Source organism: Notolepis coatsorum (assembly GCF_963971535.1).
Source record: "Notolepis coatsorum genome assembly, chromosome: 13".
NCBI lineage: Eukaryota > Metazoa > Chordata > Actinopteri > Aulopiformes > Paralepididae > Notolepis > Notolepis coatsorum.
Window position 1 is genome coordinate 35674637 of NC_140177.1, and position 20852 is coordinate 35695488.

At 43.3% G+C, this 20852-nt stretch overlaps 1 protein-coding gene across 1 annotated transcript in view; it reads left to right on the forward strand.

The window, feature by feature from the left end:
• Positions 1 to 2308: 2308 nt before the first annotated feature.
• LOC311239327 (neuropilin and tolloid-like protein 1) overlaps positions 2309 to 20852 on the forward strand; it is a gene marked incomplete at its 5' end in the record, with an annotated part of 105015 nt that continues 86471 nt past the window's right edge. The window contains one exon of the mRNA XM_084327633.1: positions 2309 to 2528. Within this exon, the coding sequence (XP_084183759.1) occupies positions 2309 to 2528 (220 nt within the window). The remainder of the gene's footprint in view (positions 2529 to 20852) is intronic.

The following is a 20852-nucleotide window of genomic DNA, read 5'->3' on the forward strand; positions in this document are numbered from 1 at the left end:
GGGTAATGTAGGGTGATGTAGTGATGTAGTGATGTAGGGTGATGTAGTGATGTAGGGTGATGTAGTGATGTAGGGTGATGTAGGATGATGTAGTGATGTAGTGATGTAGGGTGGTGTAGGGTGATGTAGGGTGGTGTAGAGATGTAGTGATGTATTGTGATGTAGGGTGGTGTAGTGATGTAGGGTGATGTAGGGTGATGTAGTGATATGGTGATGTAGGGTGATGTAGTGATGTAGGGTGATGTAGGGTGGTGTAGGGTGATGCAGGGTGATGTAGGGTGATGTAGGGTGGTGTAGGGTGATGTAGGGTGATATATGGTGATGCAGGGTGATGTAGGGTGATGTAGTGATGTAGGGTGGTGTAGGGTGACGTAGTGATGTAGGGTGATGTAGTGATGTATGGTGATGTAGGGTGATGTAGTGATGTAGGGCGGTGTAGGGTGATGTAGGGTAATGTAGGGTGATGTAGTGATGTAGGGTGATGTAGTGATGTAGGGTGATGTAGGGTGATGTAGTGATGTAGCGATGTAGGGTGATGTAGGATGATGTAGTGATGTAGGGTGGTGTAGGGTGATGTAGGGTGGTGTAGTGATGTAGTGATGTATTGTGATGTAGGGTGGTGTAGTGATGTAGGGTGATGTAGGGTGATGTAGTGATGTAGGGTGATGTAGTGATGTAGGGTGATGTAGGGTGATGTAGTGATGTAGGGTGATGTAGTGATGTAGTGATGTAGGGTGATGTAGGGCGATGTAGTGATGTAGGGTAATTGTAGAAGCAGAAACCGACTTGGTGGATTTATATATTATTATATTATTATTATATATATATTATATTATATATATATTAGAGCCATGCACTGTTTGGATTAAGTGTCTTGTTTGTGTTTGGACACTAGGAGGGCTCACCACCCATTACAGCCCCACCTCTATAAGTAGCCTAGCTAATTACTGTGATCCCATGCACCTGCTGAGGTTTTACCTTCAAACCTGTCTCACTGTTGGAACTGACCATGGAGCAATTGACGACTGTTCTAATTTAACCCTTCATTCACTATCATTTACCTTTGGACAACAATAAACCCTGTAAACCGTACCAGCAGCAAACTTTGGACATTCAATTCATTCAACATCACAACTTTGGTACAGCGTGAAGAGAAATAATTGCGGGTGCATCGTGGACGACTGTCAGCACACCCAGGAATGACAGTCGGCCAATACAAAGTTTGAAGGTCTCCTCATGAAAGAAGGACGTGAGTAAAAAGTTTGAAACTCTCCTCATGAAAGAAGTACGTGGGGCTACAAAGTTTGAAGGTCTCCTCATGAAAGAAGGACGTGAGTAAAAAGTTTGAAACTCTCCTCATGAAAGAAGTACGTGGGGCTACAAAGTTTGAAAGTGTCCTCACGACAGAAGGACGTGAGTACAAAAGTTTTAAGTTACCCTCACGACAGTAGGACGCAAGTGAAAAGGAGGAAAGTGAATGCAACATTCAAATAACAAAAGGATAAATAAAAAATAAAAAGAATAAATAACAATGTCTGAAGCCAAGATGAGGAAGAGGCAAACCAGCAAATCTGTACGCCTTGCCCATTTAAACGCTTTAAACCTTAAAGATTTGAAATTGGAATTGGAAAGAATAAATAACAAAATATCTGAAGCCAAGATGAGAAAGAGGCAAATTGCAATTAAAGAAGAAGCCGTGCTAAGAAAGGCTGAAGATGAAAAGGAAAGCTTATGGGTACGCTCTAGGCTAAGAGAGGCTGAAGATGAAAAGGAATTCTTATTTATATGCCTTGCCACTGTAAACTGGCTTCAGAAACAACAAAGTAATTGGAAATATGAAGCTGCCCTTGCCAATGTAAACCTTAAAGATTTGAGACACGAGTTGGAAAGCAGGATAAAGAAACAACAAAGTGATAGGAAATTGGAATTGGAAAAGCTCTCAGCCGAACACGCAGCCAGGCGCGCAGCCGAGCGAGCAGCCGAGCGAGCAGCCAAGCAAGCGGCCAGGTGGGCATCATCGATGGGAGTCTTGGCTGAGAGGCGCAACATTGAACCGGCCAATGAATATGTTTTTACTAATCACTGTGTTGATTTCAGCTCCAAGGAGTGCGAGCACAAAATACATAAACTCCCCCTTGAACTTCGCAAGCCGTGGTCGGAGTCCAGAGGAAAGGACAGCGGTGAAGGAGAGGACAGCGATGAAGAAGAGGACAGCGATGAAGAATAGGACAGCGATGAAGAAGAGGGCAGCGAGGATGAAGATGAGGATGACTATTCGATCGCACCTCATGTCCCCTCCAGCGAGTGGATGGTGGAGGGTGACCTGATGGGTCCTACCCAGAGACTTCCTCAGAATGAACCAGATGACAATGGTGATGTGGGCGGTGAGGAAGAGGACGGCGTCGATGATGACGTCGATGATGAAGAAGAGGACGACAAAGCGATCACGCCTCATATTCCCTCCAAGGAGTGGATTGTTCCTCAGACAGTTCCTCAGAATGAACTAGACGATGATGATGATGGAGACGGTGAGGAGGACGGCGTCGATGACGTCGATGATGAAGAGGAGGACGCCGATGACGAAAACAAACTGCATAGTCAACATGATGAAGACGAGGAGGACAGTGATAAAGAAGAGGAAGACGATGGAGTAGAAGAGGTGGACCAGTGGCCAAGCCATACTGCTAAAACAAGATGTGCTGCCCCTGCTGGTCGAAGCCGGCATGTGCTGCCAACAACCTCTCATACCCAAGCCCCTCAGTCTCACACTGATCTACATCAAACAAGCGGAAGCAGCATCCTGGCAAAGGTGATGAAAAGGCAGAACAAATAACCTGAAACAGCACCAGCAAAACCAACCATTAACTCTGCTACATGTACACCTGATGAAGACGAGGAGGAAAATGAGGATGATGAGAGAGAGGCATCAGATGATTCCACAGATGAAGAGTGTACTGGGAAACCAGATGATGTGCACGACTGCAGCTCCTCAGAGAATGAAGCAGAGGAAGAGGAAGATGCACATAAGGAAGATGCACATAACAAAACCACTACTGAACCTCCAGTGTTTAAAACAAGAGCTCTCAGAAGCAGGACAACAGCAGTCGCAGCCAGTCCAAAAAGGCTGACCAAGCGGCACCGTCCTGAAGAGGAGAAAGACGGCAGCATAGAAGTGCATCTCCCAAAGCGTAGCTCTACTCTGCAAAGACCTTCTGAGGACAAGAGTGTTGGAGGAGATGACGAGCTAACGGGAAAGAGCAGAACCAAGATAGAGGTATCAGAAGAAGTGTGGGATTCATATCAGATTGTAGATTCTGTGGAGGATGAGCCAATAGATGATTCTCTGACCACTGAGTCTCAGAGAGGGAAGAAAGACAGAACATCTAAGAAAGATGATACAACTTCAAAAGAATACAAGAAACGGAGCAAGAGTTTTGACATCACTACAGGAGCCTCCGACAATGAAAACAAAGACAAAGAAATGGAAAACCAACTACCTGAAGAAGCTTATCAAATGATAGACACATAAAGAAGTCTTGAATTCAGACGGAAAAACACATGGTGTTACTGGGGCCGGTGATGACCAAACACTTGCAATCATGCCAGTTTCCAAGAGAAAGAATTATAAGAGAAGACGGAGCAGGGAAACCTGGGAAAGCCGTCCTGAGACTTCCCGACGACTTACCGCAGACAGTCCTGATGACCCTGATGGAGAGTCACAACCAGTAAACATTGGCTATATGCCTATAGAGCTATAGGGCTCTGTTGACCATTGATTAGACATTGGCTGTATGCCTATCAGAGCTATAGGGCTCTGTTGAACATTGAATGGACATTGATTAGACATTGGCTATATGCCTATCAGAGCTATATGGCTCTGTTTGTTAAAAAAAAATAAAAAAACGTTGAATATTATTGAGTTACCTTGACTGTTATTTGAATCACTAATTAATTTGTTCTTCCCATGCATAGGGACAACAAGCGAAAACCAGGACCCAGTCAAGCTTCTTTGTGTTTAGAATTGTGATTTCATAGGGGCGGTCAGGTGGCGTAACAGAGATTGCGTTCGTCACCAACCCCGGAGCGGCTGGATTCGCCTGTTCGAGTCCATCTCACAGCTCCGGGGTTGTCACCAGCTTGGCTGGCCGTTCACACTAATACAATTGGCAGTATTAGAGGGTGGGAGAAGCTGGCGGGGTGGGTCCGGGTCGTTGTAAACAGCGACTCCTACAGTTCGGTCGGGGCGCCTGCTAAGCACGGATAGGATCTAAGTGGGATAGTGTGATCCTTCCACACGCTACGCCCTCTCAGTGAGAATCCGCGCTGCCAAGTGAAAAGAAGCGGTTGATTGGCTGGACGTGTGTCGGAGGAAGCACGTGGTAGCCTCCACTCTCCCAGACCGACTGTGGGGGGTAAGTGCGCAGCGACCAGGAAGGGGATTGGGAATTGGCATAACGACTAACATTGGGATGGGAGAAAATCGGAGGAAAAAGGAGGGGGAAAAAGATCAATAATAAAAAAAAAACGTTGAATATTATTGAGTTACCTTGACTGTTATTTGAATCACTAATTAATTTGTTCTTCCCATGCATAGGGACAACAAGCGAACACCAGGACCCAGTCAAGCTTCTTTGTGTTTAGAATTGTGATTTCATAGGGGCGGTCAGGTGGCGTAACAGAGATTGCGTTCGTCACCAACCCCGGAGCGGCTGGATTCGCCTGTTCGAGTCCATCTCACAGCTCCGGGGTTGTCACCAGCTTGGCTGGCCGTTCACACTAATACAATTGGCAGTATTAGAGGGTGGGAGAAGCTGGCGGGGTGGGTCCGGGTCGTTGTAAACAGCGACTCCTACAGTTCGGTCGGGGCGCCTGCTAAGCACGGATAGGATCTAAGTGGGATAGTGTGATCCTTCCACACGCTACGCCCTCTCAGTGAGAATCCGCGCTGCCAAGTGAAAAGAAGCGGTTGATTGGCTGGACGTGTGTCGGAGGAAGCACGTGGTAGCCTCCACTCTCCCAGACCGACTGTGGGGGGTAAGTGCGCAGCGACCAGGAAGGGGATTGGGAATTGGCATAACGACTAACATTGGAATGGGAGAAAATCGGAGGAAAAAGGAGGGGGAAAAAGATCAATAATAAAAAAAAAATTGTGATTTCATATTGTTTATTATTGAGGACATTGACATTGATTAGATTGTGTCGTAGCTTCTTTGATGCATATATAATTTTATAATTGTGTTGGTGCACAATTATGGGGCCGGTGTGTAGAAGCAGAAACCGACTTGGTGGATTTATATATTATTATATATATATTATATTATATATATATTAGATCCATGCACTGTTTGGACTAAGTGTCTTGTTTGTGTTTGGACACTAGGAGGGCTCACCACCCATTACAGCCCCACCTCTATAAGTAGCCTAGCTAATTACTGTGATCCCATGCACCTACTGAGGTTTTACCTTCAAACCTGTCTCACTGTTGGAACTGACCATGGAGCAATTGACGATTTAACCCTTCATTCACTATCATTTACCTTTGGACAACAATAAACCCTGTAAACCGTACCAGCAGAAAACTTTGGACATTCAATTCATTCAACATCACAACTTTGGTACAGTGTGAAGAGAAATAATTGCGGGTGCATCGTGGACGACTGTCAGCACACCCAGGAATGACAGTCGGCCAATACAAAAATGTAGGGTGATGTAGTGATGTAGTGATGTAGGGTGATGTAGGGGTGATGTAGTGATGTAGGGTGATGTAGGGGTGATGGAGTGATGTAGGGTGATGTAGTGATGTAGGGTGATGTAGGGGTGATGTAGTGATGTAGGGTGATGTAGTGATGTAGGGTGGTGTAGTGATGTAGGGTGATGTAGTGATGTAGGGTGATGTAGGGATGTAGAGTGATGTAGGGTTATGTAGTGATGTAGGGTGATGTAGGGTGATGTAGTGATGTAGGGTGATGTAGTGATGTAGGGTGATGTAGTGATGTAGGGTGGTGTAGGGGTGATGTAGGTGATGTAGGGTGATGTAGGGTGATGCATGGTGATGTAGGGTGATGCAGTGATGTAGGGTGGTGTAGGGGTGATGTAGCGTGATGTAGGTGGTGTAGGGTGATGTAGGGTGATGTAGGGTGATGCAGTGATGTAGGGTGGTGTAGGGGTGGTGTAGGGTGGTGTAGGGTGATGTAGGGTGATGTAGGGTGATGTAGGGTAATGTAGGGGTGGTGTATGGTGGTGTGGGGATGATGATGTAGGGTGATGTAGAGGTGGTGTAGGGTGATGTAGGGTGGTGTAGGGGTGATGTAGGTGATGTAGGGTGATGTAGGGTGATGTAGGGGTGATGTAGGGTGATGTAGGGTGATGTAGGGTGGTGTATGGGTGATGTATGGTGATGTAGGGTGGTGTAGGGTGGTGTATGGGTGGTGTAGGGTGGTGTAGGATGATGTAGGGTGATGTAGGGGTGATGTATGGTGATGTAGGGTGGTGTAGGGTGATGTAGAGTGATGTAGGGTGATGTAGGGTGATGTAGAGTGATGTAGTGGTGTAGGGTGATGTAGGGTGATGTAGGGTAATGTAGGGTGATGTAGGGTGATGTAGTGATGTAGGGTAATGTAGGGTGATGTAGTGATGTAGGGTGATGTAGGGTGATGTATGGTGATGTAGTGTTGTAGGGTGCTGTATGGTGATGTATGGTGATATATGGTGATGTAGGGTGATGTAGGGTGATGTAGTGGTGTAGGGTGATGTAGGGTGATGTATGGTGATGTAGGGTGATGTAGGGTGATGTAGTGGTGTAGGGTGATGTAGGGTGATGTATGGTGATGTAGGGTGATGTAGGGTGATGTAGGGTGCTGCAGGGTGATGTAGGGTGATGTATGGTGATGTAGGGTGGTGTAGGGTGATGTAGGGTGATGTATGGTGATGTAGGGTGATGTAGTGATGTAGAGTGATGTAGGGTGATGTATGGTGATGTAGTGGTGTAGGGTGATGTACGGTGATGTAGGGTGATGTAGGGTGATATAGGGTGATGTAGTGGTGTAGGGTGATGTATGGTGATGTAGGGTGATGTAAAGTGGTGTAGGGTGATGCAGGGTGATGTAGGGTGATGTAGGGTGGTGTAGGGTGATGTAGGGTGATGTATGGTGATGCAGGGTGGTGTAGTGATGTAGGGTGGTGTAGGGTGATGTAGTGATGTAGGGTGCTGTAGTGATGTATGGTGCTGTAGGGTGATGTAGTGATGTAGTGATGTAGGGTGGTGTAGGGTGATGTAGTGATGTAGGGTGATGTAAGGTGATGTAGGGTGATGTAGTGATGTAGGGTGATGTAGGATGATGTAGTGATGTAGTGATGTAGGGTGGTGTAGGGTGATGTAGGGTGGTGTAGTGATGTAGTAATGTATTGTGATGTAGGGTGATGTAGTGATGTATGGTGATGTAGAGTGATGTAGTGATGTAGTGATATAGGGTGATGTAGTGATGTAGGGTGATGTAAGGTGATGTAGTGATGTAGGGTCATGTAGTGATGTAGGGTGATGTAGGGTGATGTAGTGATGTAGGGTGATTGTAGAAGCTGAAACAGACTTGGTGGATTTATATATTATTATATTATTATTATATATATATATTATATTATATATATATTAGAGCCATGCACTGTTTGGACTAAGTGTCTTGTTTGTGTTTGGACACTAGGAGGGCTCACCACCCATTACAGCCCCACCTCTATAAGTAGCCTAACTAATTACTGTGATCTCATGCACCTGCTGAGGTTTTACCTTCAAACCTGTCTCACTGTTGGAACTGACCATGGAGCAATTGACAACTGTTCTGATTTAACCCTTCATTCACTATCATTTACCTTTGGACAACAATAAACCCTGTAAACCGTACCAGCATAAAACTTTGGACATTCAATTCATTCAACATCACAACTTTGGTACAGCGTGAAGAGAAATAATTGCGGGTGTCAGCACACCCAGGAATGACAGTCGGCCAATACAAAGATGTAGGGTAATGTAGTGATGTAGGGGTGATGTAGTGATGTAGGGTGATGTAGGGGTGGTGTAGGGGTGATGTAGTGATGTAGGGTGATGTAGTGATGTAGGGTGATGTAGGGGTGATGTAGTGATGTAGGGTGATGTAGTGATGTAGGGTGATGTAGGGATGTAGAGTGATGTAGGGTGATGTAGTGAGGTAGGGTGATGTAGGGTGATGTAGTGATGTAGGGTGATGTAGGGTGATGTAGTGATGTAGGGTGGTGTAGGGGTGATGTAGGTGATGTAGGGTGATGTAGGGTGATGCATGGTGATGTAGGGTGATGATGTAGGGGTGGTGTAGGGTGATGTAGGGTGGTGTAGGGTGGTGTAGGGGTGGTGTAGGGTGGTGTAGGGTGATGTAGGGTGATGTAGGGGTGATGTATGGTGATGTAGGGTGATGTAGAGTGATGTAGGGTGATGTAGGGTGATGTAGAGTGATGTAGGGTGATGTAGGGTGGTGTAGGGTGATGTAGGGTGATGTAGGGTGATGTAGAGTGATGTAGGGTGATGTAGGGTGGTGTAGGGTGATGTAGGGGGGTGTGGGGGTGATGTAGGGTGATGTAGGGTGATGTAGTGATGTAGGGTGATGTAGGGTGATGTAGGGTGATGTAGGGGTGGTGTAGTGATGTAGGGTGATGTAGAGTGATGTAGGGTGGTATAGGGGTGATGTATGGTGATGTAGGGTGATGTAGAGGTGATGTAGAGTGATGTAGGGTGATATAGGGTGATGTAGGGTTGTGTGTGGGTGATGTAGGGTTGTGTGGGGGTGATGTAGGTGATATAGGGTGATTTAGGGTTATGTAGAGTGATGTAGGTGATATAGGGTGATGTACGGTGGTATAGGGTGAATATGTAGGGTGGTGTAGGGTGAATATGTAGGGTGAATATGTAGGGGTGATGCATGGTGGTGTAGGAGTGATGTAGGGTGATGTAGGGGTGGTGGGTGGTGTAGGGTGATGTAGGGGTGATGTATGGTGGTGTAGGGTGATGTAGGGTGGTGTAGTGATGTAGGGTGATGTAGGGGTGATGTAGTGATGTAGGGTGGTGTAGTGATGTAGGGTGGTGTAGGGTGATGTAGGGGTGATGTATGGTGGTGTAGGGTGATGTAGGGTGATGTAGGGGTGGTGTATGATGGTGTGGGTGGTGTATGGTGATGTAGGGTGATGTAGGGGTGATGTAGGGTGATGTAGGGTGATGCAGTGATGCAGGGTGGGTGGTGTAGGGTGGTGTAGGGTGATGTAGGGGTGGTGTAGGGTGATGTAGGGTAATGTAGGGGTGGTGTATGGGGGTGTGGGGGATGATGTAGGGGTGGTGTAGGGTAATGTAGGGTGGTGTAGGGGTGATGTAGGTGATGTAGGGTGATGTAGGGGTGATGTAGGGTGGTGTATGGGTGATGTATGGTGATGTATGGTGGTGTAGGGTGGTGTAGGAGGGGTGTAGGGGTGGTGTAGGGTGGTGTAGGGGTGGTGTAGGGTGGTGTAGGGTGATGTAGGGTGATGTAGGGGTGATGTATGGTGATGTAGGGTGGTGTATGGTGATGTAGGGTGATGTAGGGTGGTGTAGGGTGATGTAGGGGGGTGTGGGGGTGATGTAGGGTGATGTAGAGTGATGTAGGGTGATGTAGGGTGATGTAGGGGGGTGTGGGGGTGATGTAGGGTGATGTAGGGTGATGTAGTGATGTAGGGTGATGTAGGGTGATGTAGGGTGATGTAGGGGTGGTGTAGTGATGTAGGGTGATGTAGAGTGATGTAGGGTGGTGTAGGGGTGATGTATGGTGATGTAGGGTGATGTAGAGGTGATGTAGAGTGATGTAGGGTGATGCAGGGTGATGTAGGGTTGTGTGTGGGTGATGTAGGGTTGTGTGGGGGTGATGTAGGTGATATAGGGTGATTTAAGGTTATGTAGAGTGATGTAGGTGATATAGGGTGATGTACGGTGGTATAGGGCAGGGAGGGGCAACTGGCGGCCCGCGGGCCACATGCGGCCCTCACCGACGTTCCATGCGGCCCCAGGCCAATATAAAAAAATATATATATAATATTTTTTTATTTTTTTTATTTTTTAATTTTTTTAATTTTTTTATTTTTTTATTTTTTTGTATTGTATTCGACTAAGAAGAGTTGGCAGTCGACTATGGCTCCTTTCGATCGATTAGTCGACTATTTGACTAATAGGGGTCAGCCCTAGTGTGGACATATGAAACGCTGTTGAAAGTGCCGTGCAGCAATATGGGGGTTTTGATAAACTGTCGGCTGTTGTTACCGATGGAGCACCGGCAATGAAAGGAAAACGCACAGGATTCGCCGGGCTTCTAAGGCAGAGTGGCGTTGAGTGTCCAATGCTGCACTGCATTATACATCAGGTAAGTTCGCTAACATAATTTCCATCTATTGTGGGTCACTAATAATGACCAATGCGAGTCGAGTGTAGTAAAATTATATGCGAGAGTCGTTAAATCGTTTTTCTTTTTTTTTATCTGATATAGGAGGCTCTCTGTGCCAAGAAGCTTGACTACAGCCATGTTATGGATTTGGTTACCAAGGTTACCAATCTAATTCGTGGAGGCAACAGGTCACTAAACCATAGAAAGTTTGTCTCCTTTTTGGAAGAGATGGACACTGATTATGGCGACTTGCAGCTACACACAGAAATCCGATGGCTGAGCCGTCGGAAAGTACAGGAACGACATTGAAACACTGCAAATGCAATTCAATGATCGGTTTGAAGATTTCAACGGCATGCAGTCACGGATAGCGCTGTTTGCCGGCCCCCTCACCGCTACGGTGTCAGAGCAGCCCCCACCGTTGCAGCTTGAACTGTGCGAGCTACAGTCGGATCCTTTTTTTCAAGCAAAGAGAAATGAGAGGGGAATTTCGTTTTGGAAACTGCTACCTGAGCCCCGCTTCCCACTCCTCAGGGACTTTGCCCTCTCTATGGCCAGTATGTTTGGGAGCACATACATATGTGAGAGCAATTTCTCAAACATGAAGCACATCAAGTCAAAGGAGAGAAACAGGCTGTCGGATGAAACATTATTTCATCTGATGCAGATTGCATGCACAAACATTGAAGTTGACATTCCTGCTATTGTGCGCCAACAAGAGAGACCACAAGTGTCTCATTAAAGACAGGGGGGAGGAGATGATGAAGAGGTGTAGAGGGGGGGGGGAAGGAGATGATGAAGAGGTGTAGAGAGGGGGGGGGGAGGAGATGATGAAGAGGTGTAGAGAGGGGGGAAGAGATGATGAAGAGGTGTAGAGAGGGGGGGAGATGATGGAGAGGTGTAGAGAGGGGACCATTATTATTATTATTGTTATTATTATTATTATTATTATTATTATTATTATTATTATTATTATTATTATTATTATTATTATTATTATTATTATTATTATTATTATTATTATTATTATTATTATTATTATTATTATTATTATTATTATTATTATTATTATTATTATTATTATAACCATTATTGACCCACTGTGGGGCGAGGGTGAATGTCATGCCAGTTTGATAAAGGGTCAATGGGAGGCATGTAGTATTGCACTTTACTTTACTTGCACTTTACTTGTTTACTATAGTGTTCAGATAACACTAATAACACAAACACAAAGCAGCATTCCTGCTGCATTTCACTACAACAGTAAATCAAAAGTGCAATAATAAATGATTTTGTTAAATGTATACACTTTTATCCTGCTACTAAACAAAACATTCCTGAGTGCTTCATATCCATAACATGCATTTCAGTGTTATAATGTTTTGTTTAGTAGCAGGATAAAAGTTTATACATTTAACAAAATCATTTATTATTGCACTTTTGATTTACTGTTGTAGTGAAATGCAGCAGGAATGCTGCTTTGTGTTTGTTGAGCAGTGGGCTTTAAGTTCATACATTTATTTTATTAGAAGCCTTAATTATAATTGATAATTTTTGTATATATTTGGGGTTACACAGCAATACTTTTAAATTCAGCTGTTTATAAATTCATAAAGTTGAAATTGCATTACTAAATGCATTTGAAATGGAATAAAAACAAAGTTACAACAAATTATAATTGTTTATATACCTTGTGACTATTAGGGCTATTTGAGTGATGGGGTACTACTGGCGGGACTGCCGATAAACAATGCGGCCCCCCAGATTGATTGTGGACATTTTGTGGCCCTCACCATATACAAAGTTGCCCACCCCTGGTATAGGGTGAATGTGTAGGGTGGTGTAGGGTGAATATGTAGGGTGAATATGTAGGGGTGATGCATGGTGGTGTAGGAGTGATGTAGGGTGATGTAGGGGTGGTGGGTGGTGTAGGGTGATGTAGGGGTGATGTATGGTGGTGTAGGGTGATGTAGGGTGGTGTAGTGATGTAGGGTGATGTAGGGGTGATGTAGTGATGTAGGGTGGTGTAGTGATGTAGGGTGGTGTAGGGTGATGTAGGGTGATGTAGGGGTGATGTATGGTGGTGTAGGGTGATGTAGGGTGATGTAGGGGTGGTGTATGGTGGTGTGGGTGTGTAGGGTGATGTAGGGTGATGTAGGGTGATGTAGGGGTGCTGTATGGTGGTGTAGGGTTGTGTTGTGTAGGAGTGATGTAGGGATCAGATCCTTCCAGTTCTCCTGTAACACCATGCTGACCAGGCTACAGCTCAGACCCAGCATGTCAAGTGGAGAGGCTGCCTTACTAGCAGAGATTTGATAGACACAAAATGCAACACTGCCCCCTTCTGGAAATGTAGGGTCATTGCTATATTTCAACCTGGAGACTGTGGAGTGAGAAGACAGTGGTTCTCAGCATGGGGTCCGTCAGGAGGCTTCATGAGGTCCTAACTAAAATAGTTTACTTTATTTGATCAAAAAGAGGATATGGAGAGGGCTTCAGCGTTCTCGGTTTTGTTTTTCGGTAGGTGCTCTTTGGATTAAATCCGGGGTAGGATTCGTTATAAAAAAGTTGAGATCCAAGGCAACTCTACAAGTTTTAAAATGCCTTTATTTTATGGCTCACATTATTTAGAGAATTTAAAAATAAACCGACATGTTTCGGCCTACACAGGGCCTTCATCAGGGTGTTGATAACTGCCACCAAACAAAACTGTGACTAATAAAGAAAAAAGAAAAAACAGAACTCTGGGAGATTTATTTATTGAATTCTCTAGAAGTTCAGCCTGATGAGAAGATGATTATTCACCTCCTCCACTGTTTCATCAGCTACAGTATAGACTGTTGGGGAATTAATAAATTATGAATTCATTCAGTCTATGTCATGCTCATTTTAGATTAGATTAGATTAGATTTGATTCGATTCGATTAAATGTATTGTCATCATCATGCAGCACAAGTACAACGAACAGAAGTTTGGCATCCAACCAGAGTCGCACTAGAGCACCAGCATGTCATTAAATCCAATCAGGTGCATTCCACATGGTGAAATGGGAAGTAGCGAGCGGATACATGCCTGCAACATGTAAACAACAACATTCATTGTGGACCCGCCAAAATTGTTTTAATGATAAATGAATTAATCAGTCATTTATTTTGGGGGGGAAAGCAATATGTTTATTCCGCATCTTTCTAGAAGCTCTGTGGATGTATTTATTTTTAATGATTACTATACAAATTGTATCTATAGGGTTTGAAATACATCTTTACGTTAGACTTTTGCGGGACCTAACAAGATTATTTCTTTATAGACCAAAGCAATTGCAAAAGAAGCAAACTCAACTGATTTTGTATCCTCAAATGATGTCCTTCCTGAGTGAGGGGGAAAAAGTCCCAAAAAATCCCATGAGGGGAAAGCTTTGAAAATGACCCAAATATAATCATACGAAAAACACCCTATTTTACTGTAATACACAGGTGAATATAGGGTTCACATTTTAACCAATAGATATCACCATGAAAATGACTGAGTTGATTACTTACATGGAGACAAACAACAACTGTATTACACGTTTTTTTTATTGTTTGTTTACATGAACAAATAGTGCATAGTTGAATTATGTATGTGCTCATTTGCATAAATACCACAACAGATGTAAACATTGGATATAGGTGAAAATGTCTTTTTGAATCTTATTGACCTACTACAGTAAAAGACGTAATGTTAAGGTAAATGTCTGAATGGAACCCATGAGCATACAGAGAGGCAAGGAGGCAGAATGTACTTCAAGCCAGTGGGTGTATTTATTCATTATTATGGCAGAGATCTGGTTTGGGCTGTGGGTCCGTGGGGCTGTTTCTGGGAGATGAGTCTGAGGGAGGAATGGGAGACAAAGGGTGAGGAGAAGGCGGAGGACAACAAGTAGGTAAAATAAAAATAAAAAGTGGCTAGACTGATCAAACAATCAAATTACGTACACAATGCACCACTAGACAATCTCGTCTTCATCCTCGTCACAGGCCACCTGCGTTGAGTTTGTGCAGCTCGCCCCCCCGCAGTGTCCACAGGCTGAACTCCATATTGTTTATTTACAACTGCTGCAATCAGACTGCAGGCGGTCGCACCTTATCATCATCATCATCATCATCATCATCATCATCATCATCATCATCATCATCATCATCATCATCATCATCATCATCATTTATTTATTCGTACATGACCTTGATGAGCTTCTCAGGAACAGGAGGTAGGGTTGTAGGCGGCAAGGTGGTGTAGTGGTTAACACTGTCGCCTCACAGCAAGAAGGTCCAGGGTTCGATTCCCGCTTGGGGAGCAGGTTTCCATGATGCCAGGTACAGGGGTGTAGCTCCAGATTCTGGGCCCCATGAAAGAATGTATTTGTAGGCCCCCAGTGAATGAGAGTGCGCGTAAGCGTGCGAGCAGATTTTTTTTGGCAATTTTTTTATTGATAAACGCAATAAACCCCCAGTGCTGGGCCCTTGGAATCATCCTAAGCTACCCCCCCCCAGCTTTGCCCCTGGCCAGGTACCCAGGTGGGGTATCTCCCAGGCCTTTCTGTGTGGAGTTTGCATGTTCTCCCCGTGCTCGCAAGAGTTAACCGTGTGTGCTAACAGCTAACATTGAGGATAATTGCATGCCAATTAAAGACCTCTGAACAGGTCCTGCATTATTATAAAAAAAAAGGATAAAGTCCATCTGTAAGATAAGATACTTTATTAATCCCCAGGAGTATTTGATATTGTCACACAGTAGCAATGAAGTACACAGGATACAAAATAATAGAACAAATAGACAATAGAACAAAACAATCAAATAGAATGAACATAGCAGAAATCAAAGTTACAGTAAAATGTAAAAATGTACCAGGTGTTGATCCCTTCCATTCCTGTACTTGTAAGAACCTTGCTCCTGGTGTTGGTAGTAAGACCTGTGACCTGTGGCCTGTGACCTGTGACCTGTGGCTGAATGTAAGTAGAACTAGATGCCATCTTCTCACAGAAGCGCCGATATCGGAGGTAGTCCAGCCGTGTCCGTAGATCTTCCATTGTAGAGTATCACCAAACACTGATAAGATATCCTTGATGTAGATGTAGATGTAGATGTAGACATAGAGCAGCAAGCTGGGGCTGACCTTCACATGAGCACTTCCATCCTGGTGACTGGATGTGCAGATGATGGTATAGCGAGGCAGACATTCAGACATTTACCTTAACATTAAGTCTTTTACTGTAAAATGTCAACAACATTCAACAAGGCATTTTCACCTGGCTTTATTCAATGTTTACATCTGTTGCGGTTTATGCAAATTAGCGCATACATACATAATTCGACTATACACCATTTTGCTCATGAAAACAAAGAATTTAAAAAAACGTGTAACACATTATTTTGTTTGTCTTGATCTAAGCAATGCATTATGTAATTTTCATGGTCATATCTATTGATTACAAAATGTAACCCTATTCACTCCCTCCAAATGTAAAGTCTCCTCACCAAAGTATACATGTATATTTCTCTCCCACCCACCACCCACCCCCTCCTATTGTACAGTCCCCTCCCCATCATATACTCTGTCAGGATCTATGGGTAACAGTACTGTATATTTGAATACTGTAGGCTATATGTCACAAATGTATCAGTACTAAATACCTGTATGTCCCTATGCCATAAATGTCATGTACTGTATGTTGAGTATGTCATAAATGTCAATATGAATTGAAAATGGGGGACCCTGATGTAAACAAGACACACGTCTTTCTCTGGTCTGCAACCCCTTAACAATTGTGTGTATTGAGCCGTACTGTATTGTACCCATTCTGCAATCTGTTAAATAAAGTTTTCATTCATTCATTCATTCTTTCTTTCATTCATTCATTCATTCATTCATTCATTCATTCATTCATTCATTCATTCATTCATTCATTCATTCATTAAATAGGACGTTTTTAATGTATGATTTGGGTCATTTTCTAACCCCCCCCCCCCCCCCCCCCCATTGGGATTCCTTGGGACTTTTCCTCACTCAGGACATATTGAAGATACAAAATCCGATGAGTGAGCTTCTTTTGCAATTTGTTCTAGCGGTTGTGCTCCATTTTTGCATAAAATGACCGGATTTTAAGGATTAAAACTAAAGTAGAAGGTGGAGCAACGCGGTTGAGGTCTGGCGGGCGGGCGGTGGGCAATAATCCTATGTTCTGGATGGACGGATGGACGGCTGTCACTCACAAGAGACGGAGCGGTCAACATTCAGGCTCGAGCTACGCGGATCGATGGAAATATATATTGGAAATATCGATTTGGGATTACTTTTCCTTTTTTCGTGGAATTCCCGTGTCTTTCGGGACATTGTGGATCCGCTAAATCCGTGAACTGCGCTGGTCGATCCTTCTCTCCAGTAGTTTCTCAGGTGATGTTTGGGGGCAGATAGTTTCAGGTGATAATTGGGAGCAGGTCGTTTCAGGTGATATTTTGGAGCAGGTTTATCCTAAAGGCACCGGAGATGCTGCACATACTTCTGCTGTCCGTTGGTGAGTTTAGACCCGTCATTTGTCATCGATCACAGTTGTTTTTACAGCCACGCCACGCATCAGATTAAAGCATATTTCTGTCAAATTATTTATAACTACCGGTAGGCTACATCCGGAACTGCGCGTTTTAGTCTATTTTATTAATTGGACCATGATTAACTATGATCAATGAATATCATTCTTCTCTTCTCTTCTCTTCTCTTCTCTCCTCTCCTCTTCTCTCCTCTCCTCTCTAGGTTTAGCTTCACGTCTCATCTCACCTGGGTTTTATGTCACTGCTACCACTAAAAAGAACACTACACTACAAGGTAGTGAACATTATATTTATCATGTTATAATTATCATGTTATAATGATCATGTTTCCAGATGATAGTGAACATTATATTTATCATGTTATAATTATCATGTTATAATGATCATGTTTCCAGATAATAGGTAATTCTTATAATAGTTTATCTATTACCCCCCCCCCCCCCCCCCCCCCCCACACACACACACCATAAAATACAATCAATTATAAATGTATTAAAAGACAATTGTCTCACCTTGCCTGTCACGTGATATAGTGCGGTGGCTTAGCAAAAAGATGTGGACGCGCCGGACAAAAGCACCACATTTTTTCCACGTGTTCCCCATCACCATAGCTTTCATTTTGGGGTAGGGGCCACGTCATCATGATGGATTTCAAGATGGCCGCCATGTAAAATCAAGGTTCTGCCCATTAATAAATATCTTGGTCCATTGCGCGCTCAATATTTGAGTGAACACAAAGGTATTGGTATCCCTGTAAACTAGAGAAGCTAAGCTTTCCATTTGTATAATTTCCATTAAGCCCAACTGTTGGGAAGGGGGTTTTAATAGGCAATGATTCAAAGTTATGTTAAATTTTCACCTAGAAAAAACTGCCATGCTCATCTTCCAAAAGGTCCCTTGGCTGTTTACATGAATATATCAGAGTGAACATTGGTTTTATAGGTACCCACAAGCCTCTTCTTTCCAGACATACCCACTTTGTCCAACTTGCATGCTATTTGGGGCAATAATCAAGCAGGTTTGTGCATGTGGTACAAATGTGTCGAACATTGGGTTAGGGTTTGTTGTTAGAATGTTGAACATAGAAGATCAATTTTGGTGTTGTCAAACTACAAATTTTCTGGGTCAATAAATGTGTTAATGCTATGAAGAATATCCTGGTCGTTTGGTCATTACGGTGTTGATGACCGGTATAGCCACCGACAGCTGTCATGAGACGTGCACTGAGAGTATGGCCACCGCGGGAATTTTTATGAAACATTCTGATATTTTCGCAGGTCTTGTGCAGTGGTCTCGTGCGTGCCACTGTCAACCAAGCGACCGACAGTGGCATGACTCGAGACGTGCACCGTTTGACAATGATATGCATGCATGCAGCATAATTTGCGAGTGCTCTCTTGAGTCGTGACTGAGGAGAGGATGGCCCGCAGGCCGCAGGAATTTCTTTTTTTGTATTTTATTTTTTTATTATTTTTTAAACAAACACATAAACAAACATGACAACACACGATAAGATATACAAGCATTAGTTGACAGTGCACATCCAATGAAATCACCATTTAGTTAATTGTCTTATAAAGGATATACCCCTAATACCTGTTATCTAAAAACCTATACACATATGCTATGCCGCAGGAATTTCTATAAACATTCTGATACTTTGATTAGTTAACTATCTATTCCGTTAGTTAACTATGTATTGATAGATAACTTATTACATATTAATATGATATTGTAAGGGGCAGGACCAGATAAGCTTTGCTTCTTTCTGTCCCTTCTCGAACAAAACCATTTGTCTTGAGATATGGTGATTATTCCCTCCATAGGAAGATATATTTAAATGTATTTGTATTTTATTTCGTTTTTATTAATTTTGTGTTATTACAAATGTGTGTTTATGGTTGAAAATGTTAGAGATAAATAAAGATCAAATCAAATCTAACTGAAGAAGTTATCCCTCTTCTAACAAGAGAGAAAAACGTATAGTTTAGCTTTAAACTATAACGTCATTGCTTATTAGGGATGGGTACCGAATTCTGTACTTTTAAAGGTACTTACCGAAACACGTCGGTACTACAGAGTATCGATTCACGTGAGATACCGTAAAATAAAGAAAAATAATAAAAAGAATTTGCACCTTTTTTATTTATTTTTTAACCTTTTTTCTTTTCATGTCAACGTTCACATGCACAATATACGTATCAGGGCCGACGTTCCACTCTACTGGTTAAAGTTGCTTACTCGTGAGTAGTACGTTCATTGATAAAGAAAAATAAGGTCCACAGCCGCTCCGGTGTAAAACAAAGATATCCAAATGGTTTATTTCTCTTCCACAGCGAAGTCTTTCTTTACAGAAGTGATCCTAAAGCTATTTTCCTAAATATTCACGTCACTACTACAAGGTAAGAAAACTGTATTTTCCCAGCCTCCAAAATCACAGCAGACGCGAAAATTCCTCCTTACCTGAAAGCCGTAAATAAACAGCAAAACGGTAGGCAAGGCACCCTGGTCTAGAAATGCATGCTTCAATCTATGTTGTTAGTCTATCTGTTCAGTACTGCTCAGCACTGTTTCAAGATGCACAATGAGCTCTTCTTCTTATTTGATTTTCCGGCAGTGTAGACGCATCGTGGCGTTTGATGGGCTCTTCTTCTTTTCCCGCAGTCTACTGGATCCCGTCATCCTCTACATTGTCCATTGGAATGCAGCTAATGCTGCTACTTCCTGTCTGAGCCCCCCTTCGCGGGACCCTCCTTGCCCCCCGCAATCTTATTCTGGGCTGCTTGGTCCCTCTCAGCCCCCTCACCCAATTCCCTAACCACCTCCTCCCATTTCAGACCTTCCATTCCCAAATGTTGAACCGCTATCCTAACAATCATCTTCACCCTCTCTGTTTTACCCTTAGCCTCTGCCAGACCAGTAACTACCCCTGCCACGAAGGCCACAATACCTAATTTCTCCTCCCTTACCCTCTCTCTATCCTTCTGCTCTACCCTCTCTGCCAACCCTCTCTGATTCAACAACAAAGCAGTCGGGGCAATGGCAAGCCGAAAACGGTCGAAAGTGTAGTTATTTGAAGTTTGGATTTTTTTTTACGACTGAGGTAGGTAGATTACATTTTTAGAGACTAAAGTACAGAAAAAGGGTACCGGTATCGATTCACAGGTACCGGTACCGTATCGATCGGTTCAAATGTGAACGGTACCCATCCCTATTGCTTATGTCCAGAGATTCCACCTTTGATAACTAAAGTAATGACACTTGACTTACCTGTTATATTATGTTTTGCCTTTTTAAACATGTCCCTTATCGCGCTGTCCTCTGGCTGCGCTAAGCCACGACAGCTGTCACGAGACGCACACTGAGAGCTGGCCAGAATTTTTATGAAACATTCTGATATTTTCGCGGGCACGAGACCACTGCACAAGACCCTGAAAATATCTCCATAACAGTTAAATACGCCTATACGGGCTAAAGAGTTATGATAATAATAATAAATGTAACGAGTGATCCTAATAAAATGTCTATTCGATTCATGCATGTCTGACTGTTAAGTAAAAAATTATGCAAATATGTTGTTAGAATGGTACAAATATTCATCTGGTGACATTCTTCATAGCATTAACACATTTATTGACCCAGAAAATGTATAGTTTGACACCAAAATTGTTTCAAGTTTCAAGTTTCAAGTTTCTTTAATAGTTGTCATACAGAAGTACAGAATACTTTTGTACAAAATGCTTCTTACTGTTGCGCTCCAGAGACTGTGCATGACAAGATAAGTATGAAATAAAAACATAGTAAAAATAGTAAAAATTAGAAGTAAAAAAAGAGGTCACAGTG